The 9,516-nt window shown below is 42.3% G+C and overlaps 1 protein-coding gene across 1 annotated transcript in view; it reads right to left on the reverse strand.

Moving 5' to 3' along the window:
- Nucleotides 1–4,691, reverse strand: part of PPP1CB (protein phosphatase 1 catalytic subunit beta) — a 29,425-nt gene extending 24,734 nt beyond the window's left edge. Inside the window, exon 1 of the mRNA XM_064648425.1 lies at nt 4,357–4,691. Coding sequence (XP_064504495.1) covers nt 4,357–4,408 — 52 coding nt within the window. The 5' untranslated portion in view covers nt 4,409–4,691. The remainder of the gene's footprint in view (nt 1–4,356) is intronic.
- Between the last annotated feature and the right edge of the window lie 4,825 nt (nt 4,692–9,516).

Below are 9,516 nucleotides of genomic sequence, written 5' to 3' on the forward strand. Positions count from 1 at the left end.
TTTTGTACAGCAATATACATGAACCCAAACTCCAGAAAGCCATCTTGTATTTAAGGTTACTATATGTCTGTGTTTCCCTAAGTACACGCTCTCTGCCACACAGTAAACTTCTTAGAATTCACCAAGACACCCATACATTTAAAAGAGCAGAAATCCAGTCCAGCTGGGCTGCCTTATATCCAGAAATTTTAAGAGACTGCACAGGAACAGGAAGCCCAACACCTGGACAGTAATATGGCAGCCTTACTTAACACCTTGCACAGCACTTTTTACTAGTAAGGTCACCCTACTCCAGTCTCCTTGCTTTGATATTGAGGGAACTTTTTCCACACATCGCCAAAGCTTAAATTGGCTTAGAATCTGGCTTAAATGTAAGACTGACGTACCCACTCAGCTCAGCATTGTTGCAAATATCAGGGCATTTCCTCCATAGGGATACATGGTGTTCCAAGATGAAGCAAAACACAAGTAGCAGCTGCAGGGACTAGGAAGAAAAACTATGTTGAAAGCAGAAAAACTCTGTTCACACTGGAAAAAAGAAGGCTTCGGGGAGACACTACTGCTGCCTTCCAGTGCTTAAAGGGGGCTTATAAAGACAGATGGGGACAGACTTTTTAGTAAGGCCTGTTGCAATAGGACAAGGAATAACAGTTTTAAACTAAAAAAAGGTAGATTCAGACTAGATATGAGGATGAAAATTTTTTAAAATGACAGTGGTGATACACCAGAACGGGTTCCCTAAAGAGGTGGTGGATGCCCCATCCCTGGAAACATTCAAGGTCAAGTGGACAGGGTTCTGAGCAACCTGATCTAGTTGAAGATGACCCTGCTCACTGGAGAGAGGTTAGACTATGTGACCTTTAATGGTTCCTTCCAACCCAAACCATTCCATGATTCTGTGTTCCACATCTGCTGTACTCATGGCAGTCTCGTGTGTCTGCATACTCCTGTGTTGTCCACAGCTAGAATGGGCTGGGAAAAATCTATCCACCAGATGGCATAGCTGGGAAGGTAGGAAGAAAAAAAAATAAAAACATGCAAAAAGCACATACACTGAAGCAAAAATAAGGCTATCATCTTTGTGTCCCATAACATAGCTAAGCCTGACCCAAGATTCTGACTACCAGGGCAAGAAGGATTTGGATTACTCACTTTCACGGTCACATACCAGTACAAAAGGATTTTAGCAAAGCCATGGAATTTTGTCTTTATATGACCTGCAAATCTTTGCAGATTCACTCCTGTGAGAAATCCCATAATAAAACTCAAAGTAGCTCCAAGACAGCGAGGTACATGTGTAAGAGCACCAGCATCTCCCTCACTCTTCTAGTAAAGAAACAGGAATGACAGAAGGTACTTGGTAGAGGTCAAACAAGTAAGAGAAAGCCTTGCTATGTTCAGACTTTATGCCTAGAGCATACACTTTAGTTTTACTTTCCTTCAAACAGAAGTTATTTATAAGGTATCACTAATTAGTGACAAAGTACTAGACACATTTCAAGAGAGAGTTAATTCAAAATGAACTCTTACCATTCCTAAATTCACCACTTGACCAATGAGTAGAGGATAAGAACTTAGTATATGCAAAAGAACATGGAAATTAAAAGCTAATATCCTGGAAGACTATCAACACGCATTACACCATGGTTCAGTTGAGTCTTTATGAAAACTATTTCCAATTTAACTCAAGAGTTAATCAATCTGGCTTTCAGCACTCAGAAGATCTCCAGAATAAGTATACATTCAAGATAAGCAGGCGTGCACGCTCGCCGAGGATTGGGAAGATGTTCTTGATGAATCCTCCCAACAGCCCGGCTATAGGCCACGTCATACTGGTATCTCAGAAAAACCAGAAAAAAACCAAAATGGAACACGTGGAAAGTGAGACAATCTAAGTAGGTAAACCCAGTTAAAAGGTAAGTTAACATGTCATATAACCCAAACCCAATAACAATAAAATCAGGTAGAGTAGCCTAATTAAAGAGCAAGAACTCCTGACAGTTAATATCACAGCCTGGAAACAGATGTCACCACCCAGCAACCCAATGACAGCAGGGAAGCTTCCTTTTGCTGTGGATTTTGATACGTATTTGCTACCCTTGAAAAATTTGTGCAGCACCTACTGAGAGATAATTGTAGACTATTATTCAAACTTAAAGCCATCCATTTCACTTAAAGGACTAAATATATACTGCACGACAACATTTTATGAAAGTGTCCTTTTATTATTTCACTGTGCTTACAGTGAAAGCTCAAAAGCCACATTTCCTTATCCTTTAAATCAAAGTTGAAGAGGGAGCAATGGAGCCAAAAAACTTGCTTTAAACGATTTAACTGCAGATAAGAGTCAACAGAATTTTTTCTGCGCAACCAGCGTGGGGAGGATTCACACTCACTTTACCAGAACAGGTCAGCTAAGCAACAGCATGAGCTCCAGAATGTGAGCTGCCAATTGTACACACAAAAAAAAAAGCTTCATTGTGAAACATTACTATTGGAACCACAGCTTAGAATACTATAGCTAGCAGTGCTATAAATAAAGGATGTTAAATGGAAGGAAAGATAATGCATATGCAATGCAATCTTTTAATCTTGTGTTTTTTCAAATAAAACCCTTAAGATTCTATTACGTTTCAGGTACAAGATGATGTACAAGGCACTTCTGTTAGTAGATGACAAGCAGAGAGAAAACACATTTCCCTTAATCCTCCTAACCTCTGCTCAGAGGGAAAAACAGACTGAGAAAAGAGGTGAAAAATTATACACAAGGCTTGGTTCAGAAGTTGCACATCATATCCCCAAAGATTAAAGTACTACAGAAGACAAAAAGCACAGGTTAGGTTGCTCCAAAACAAGGTACCCGATCATAACCCAAAAAGCTACAAAGTTGCAACACAAGTATTTATGGTTTATGTAAAAGGCATGGAACATGTATTTTAAAAGACCTTGTAAAAAAAAGAAGGATAAGCAGAGTAATATTTAGGAGGGAACAGAACAATCTAAGTTGCATACCAAAACACTGCAGAATCCCCTCCTCTTGAGGCAATCTATATTTAAATAGCTCCACTGATGAGCAACAAGTATCCTTCAAATATATTATTTAAAGCATTTCTCAAAAAAATCCACCACCACAATTATATTTGCATTTTGATGTCCAAAAAGAAAATTTGCCGTACAGAGTAAACGTTTACTAGGTTACTCTGTGGTCTGTCTTAACAACCTACTTAATAATCTGTTTCAACATCCAGAAAAAGGGAGTTTTATCTGAAATAGTGATCTACTGATAATACTTGTTTCTTCATACTAAACTGCATGCCTTAAATCACAAACATAAATACAACTGCCCAAAGCCTTTTTGTATTTTAAAATACTGATTTTTCTGTTCATAATTTTGACATTGAAAAAAGAACAGATAGCAGGTATTAAAATAGCCTCAAAGACCTAAAAACTCTGCTTTGTAGTTACAAAAAACTTTCAGCCTTACAAAACTCGTTTCACTTCTAAAACTCTACATACTCCATGAATTCCTTTCTATAAGCCTTCTGCAATGTGATCCAACCATCTGAGGAGTACAGCAACCAAATAAATGAACAGAACATACCCATGCAAGTACTCTCATTTCCAGCATACCAGGTATTTGTCGAATATGGAATGCAAGATTAATGGGAGAAGAGACCCAAGAAGACTTAACATTTAGAACATTAACTTAAATAAAAAGAAAATGCTCGCAATAGTTCCTCGGCTTCTCCAAAAGGAGCTTCTAGCCTTTATCAGCCACCCATGAGAGCCACTTCTGGAGACTGCCCCGTAGGCAGGCTGAGGAATGTCAGCGCACTAAATCCCCCTGCTCCCGCCGACACTCACGTACACACAACTCCACACCTAGCGCTGCTCGCAGACGTAATTTTACACACGGAGTACTGCGACTACCAACGCGACCAGAGGGAGGGGGGGGAAAAGGCCGTCCTCAGCTCGGCTAGAGGTGGGTCCCCAGCTCGCCCCTTAGCCAGGCAGCTGCAGCCAGGTGAAAAAAGTGAAGACGGAAAATTAGGCTTTTTTATAATTTTTTTTTCCTTTTAAATAGGAAGGCAGCCCCTTCACCCCGACAAGGTGGTTGCACCCCCCGCGCACACCAGCACCTCCTCCCTCCGTGGGGCTGCGGGGCCGGGCCGGGGCTCGGGGCACCGGCGGGACGCGCCGAGCCCGCTCCCGGCCGCCACCCCGGGCCCGGCGGGGCGGGCAGGGCGCTGCCCTCGCTCCCCCCACACCTCGCCAGCAGCCTCGCCTTGTCCCAGGGGGCGGCGGCGGCCGTGCCCTCTGCGGCGGGCGGGAGAGGCTGCCCGGCGGCCCGCTCACCTTCCAGCAGCCGGGTGATGAGGCTGTCCACGTTCAGCTCCCCGTCCGCCATTTTGTGGCCACCAGACTCGGTCCCGGGCGGGGAGAGGGCGGGGTGGAGGGCGCTCCGCGGAGGAGGAGGAGGAGCAGGGAGCGGCGGCCGCAGCGACAGTGGCACTCCCCCCACCCCCCTCCGGCGGTCCCCGGCGGCCGCCCGGCTTCTCCTGCGCCCGCTGTCTCGCAGCTAAAACAGGGGAAGTGCCGCCGCTCCTCCCCGCGCCTCCTCCCCGCCCCAGGAGCCGCCAGGGCGCATGTGCCGCCTCGCCCGCCGCCGCCGCTCCGCGCTCCGCCACCGCGCAGGCGCCGCGGAGCCCGCCCGAGAGCGCGGCGCGTGCGCGGAGCCACCGCTCCTTCCCACGGTGCCCCGTCCCCGCGGGTGTCCCGGGAACCCCCGGGATCGGGGGCGTTGGCAGCCTCCGTTATGGGCAAAAGGCTGGGAAACCAGTCCGAGGAGGCCGCGTGTCACCCCTTCCTGTGCTAAGGCTGCACCTGTGAAATCTCGCAGCTGATTAAAAAAATTCTGTCATGACCGGAGTGACGAGTTGTGCTCTTTTCTCGCGCAGTTGTCAGAAAAAACTCGTAACCGCTGTGTTTCATCGCGGCTAGATCTGCTAAGAGTACTTTTTTGGTGATTTCTGAACCTTTTTTTTTTTTTCTTTAAGATGAGCTCTCTAAAGACGTGTTTACATACTTCTGTCAACAGATGCTCGCCTCGATTGGACAGAGAAGTGCTTTAAAATGGAGGTGGTGAAAACTTACTGTGAGCTGGGACAGCACACAAATACATGTACGCTGACAAAGTAACAAAGTGCAGATGTTCTAGAAAAAAACAGACCACTTCTTTATATGCCTAAATATAGACGTCGATGGAGAAACTTATCTCTGTGAGCTTGAACTTGAATTTTTTCCATCAGTTCATACAAGCCAGCAAAATCCTGTCACCTTACATAATTTCGAAACCTAGTTTTTTATCTCTTGATTAGAATAAAGGGAGTATGAGCAAAACAAAAGCAATTAGGACAAGGTGGGGCTATGATTAGACATCAGATGATGCCAGGTGTCCAGACAGTCAAATAAAAGAACACCCTTTTGAAATACTTACACAGGTAGACAGGATATATGGAAATATAATTTCATCTGCTGAAAGCACATACAGCTATTCTTTCTTATTTTTCAAATTCTGTGATCTAAATAAAAAAAGATATCTTAAAATATTTTTCTTTCATTTTTTATTAAGTAAGAAAAATAATTATTTGTCTTTTAAAAGATTCTTTCTTATCCCAGTTACTTTATTGCTGCCAAAACTAATAGATCCGCAGTCCCTCTTGAGCATTTAGGAATTGTCCCAATTTTGTTTCACACAACCAAACTGCCCTGAGGGTTATTTTAAGCCATCACAACATCAGGTTCAGACATAATTATTTATCATATTATCACAGAACATTCTGCATTGACAATTAAATGGGGATATGAAATTATCTTTTACTGTGGCATAACAATACAATTAATATCTTCCAAAACTCCAGAAGATGCTAAAGTTTCAGATACACTGAGCAAAACATAATTCTCTAAGAACTGTTTTTTACTAGGCATGTCAGCGTGTTCCTGAAACAATTCAGCAGCATATCAAAACAACAAAATAATTTAATTAGCAGAGATGCTGTGAAACAGAACAAGCTACAAAAAATACCTCACTAATTTCCTTGTAGATTCTGTGCCAGTGTCTTATTTTATTGGGAACATGGCTGGGTGACTGTTACTCCCCAGCTGTACGTGCGTTGTCAAGCAGTCGGAAGGTCACCTCACTGTGCTGCATAATCCTGTAAAGTTTGCCCCCCCCTTTCTTCATAGCTTGAACAGGGAAACAAGTACATGAGTTTCCCCCTCAGTGGGTAAAACTTGACAGGTCCCGTTTTTCATGTTGGCATAATCCAAGTACAGTAAACAGAATTAAAAGATCAGAGAATGAGGTTCATTGTCTTCTGTGATTCAGAAAGAAACAGTTAATGTGGAATGAGTGAATTTTCTTTGATCAAGGGGAGATGTTTAGTAATTTTTGGCATTATATGGTACACAGATACAGGCCAAAGATACCTAACTGGCAATTCAAGTAGCAAGGGCAGCTGAGCGTCACTGATGCCTCTGTCAAAATCCCATTAGTAATGCTCACCTTTCTAAATTGCCTTTCAGTCATTTTGAAGTTTCCTCTCATATCCACCAACATGGCTTTTCTTTTAACTTTGCCCTACGTGGTCTCACCCTCATTTACTGTTAATACCCTGTATGTCACTTTTCCTCTCTTCGTCCACATGCTGTCTCAAGGTGTCCTTTAATTTGTAGTGTTCTTCTGCTGAGTTTGTCAGCTCTGCAGGGCAGAAATTTCCAAAGAAGATGGCAAAACAATTATATGTTACTTAATGCCATTCCCTAAACTGTGGCTCTCTAGACATGAGTTCTCACTTTGTCTGCTGCTGCAAATTTGAAACAGTTGCTTCCCCAGCTACAGAGCACTGACTCAGCATCTCTCTGTTACCTACTCTTTCCTAGTAACCTTATGTTGGTTTAAACAATACTTCTGTTATTCACTGCACTTTAAATTTAGTGCACTACATGCACTTTTAAGTTATTTATTATGCCATTGTAACTTTCAAAAACCGTGGCCTCAGCTACATTGCCCTTCTAGGTCTGTCATCAGTTATCTACTAGATAGCACATGGCAGTATTTTACATTATCCTGTCACTACAGCTTGTTTCTAGTGTACTTTATAACCTTTGCAAACTGTAACTTGGGCTGACTGCAGTTCTGGTGTGGATGGGAGGGAGAGGCCAGTAGGAGCCATGTGGTTCGTTTTCCATCATGTAATTAGGAGCAGTTTCTCCCTAGGAGGCAATAGCTGAACCACTGCTGCCTCCTCAGTGTTATTCTCCAGTTTCTTACTTGAAGCAGAAATTACTGATCCAAATCACCAATGTATTTTCTTAGGAGAGTTTGTTTACAAAAATACTTACAGATCCTGCTTCTTTAATCAGAAATGGCAGGAAACTGTATCAAGGTAATCTCAAAATTTAACAAAGACTGCAGATAAATTATCTCTATTTTGTCCCAAAAGTTTAGATTCATAGATAGGTGGAGAACACCCAACAGATCCCACTGCGTAGTACCTTATGACCCTTTATCATTTGTCAGTATTTGCACTAAAACTGGGTAAATAGTTGGTTTGGGTTATATCCTTTTAAGATGTAAAAATAAATAATTATCTTCTACACTGGGATAAAACCAAGACTTTCTCAACATTCCTGAGAAATAAAAGAAGGAGAAAAGTCCCAAACTAGCCAGTGGTTTGGATTTGAAGGCACATACCTAAGATAGACAGAGAAGAGTGTATCTTCTTCTGAACTGCTGTATCCATACCGGCTCTCTTGGTATCACTGTTTGGAGCTGAAACACTTTGTATAAACAATTAAATATCCACTGGGCCAGGGACTCAATTATGGATCTCTGCCACGTGAATGCCCCAGTCATTCAGCAGTAGTGCTGGTCCATCTCTCTTGATGTAGCTATTATTTGAAACACATTATGAGATCTTTGGTTGATACACAAATACACATGCTGTACTCATCAAAGCTTTGTTAATAGTATTTTCTGAAGAACAAGATTTTTTTGTAGATTAATACTGACCCTTGATTCCTGTAAATGTAGTTATGCTATCATTGCCTTTTATGCCTACTTAAAAGGCAGGGCAGGACAAGGCAGGTCTAGATGTTCCTGTATTTGGAATTAAAATAAGAAAACAGATTGTTGATGTCAAGAACCAGTGCTGAAACAGTTAATAAAATAGAATAAATATTTCAATCCAGTAAGTGTGACTCGAAAATCTTTTTTTTTTGAAAAGAGCAGCTCCCCCTGCCCTATCCTGACAGCTCCCAGCTGGGTTAGAGAGCCTGGGCGAGACAGGCACTGCCTGGAAGGCAGGAGAGAGCCCTCCAGGAGCCACATGCAAAATAAGGACAAGGTGAGACATAATCAGGGGTTTGTATCACAGGTTACTTCATCTCTCCATATCAGAACTATTTAAAAGTGTGAGAAGAGTTGTTTTTTTTTTCTTTAGATTATATTTGTTGGCATGTGATACAATCTCAGTTCCCCTGACAGCCTGTCCTACTGCCCACAAACTATCAGAAATACACAACACCTGCTGAAGTGTTACTCCCAAGTGAGGAAGGGGGCAGGACTTCTGAAGCAAAACAAGGTAAATACTTTGGCCCTGCAGGATCTGCAGTTTGCAGAATGTCAATCAAGCTTACTATTCCTCTGCTTTGGAGAGAAAAAAATCTTCTCCTCCTGTTTGTCAGGAAGGAACAGCTGCAAGAATTGAAAGTGTCCGCATCTATTTTCCTCAGTAAACATGGGAATATTTAGTTTCAGCAAAACCAGATGGTTTACGCCCTGTGAATATGCTGGCATTTGACACCAGCAGTCAGTTTCACAAAGTACATGCAGAGCATTAGAAAGAACTTCTCTAAATTGAGGGACCTGACACAAGAAATTAAAGCTCTGAAGGCAGTAATGACAAATTGACAAAACCCCCCAACCTCCACCCAGGGATCTCCAAGTGCTCTCTAAATATCATTAATCAGACTACATAAAAGCCCATGAAGTGATTACATTTTGATATACATTTATCAGAGAGGCTTACACTTAAAATGAGAAAGTAAATAAGTTCCTCAGGGTTATGTGGTGAGTCATGGTCTGGTCTCCTGTGTGCTCTGACCATCCGTGTCTTTTCTTGTTAACTTGTCTCCAGTGTGCTGTGTCCTCAGCCATATTCCCAGGACACAATTTTTAAATGTGAAACTATTACAGTTAATAGTACAGGGGCAGGATTGGAGTGTGTGCACCATTTATCACCATAGCTGGGGCACCTGAGTGCTCTCTGGGGAATTTATAATATGCTAAAGAGATTTATGAACAGCTCTCAAACCTCTTGCTAATGGCAGTTGCAACGGGTGTTAAGTGACTGAATTATTTGATGATTTTTATTGATTTGTGTTGTTATTGCTTAACATGACTGTAGTAACAAGGCATCTATCAATCTGGAAGTGGTTTTCAACCAATGAATT

This window comes from Pseudopipra pipra, chromosome 3 (genome assembly GCF_036250125.1).
Source record: "Pseudopipra pipra isolate bDixPip1 chromosome 3, bDixPip1.hap1, whole genome shotgun sequence".
Lineage (NCBI taxonomy): Eukaryota > Metazoa > Chordata > Aves > Passeriformes > Pipridae > Pseudopipra > Pseudopipra pipra.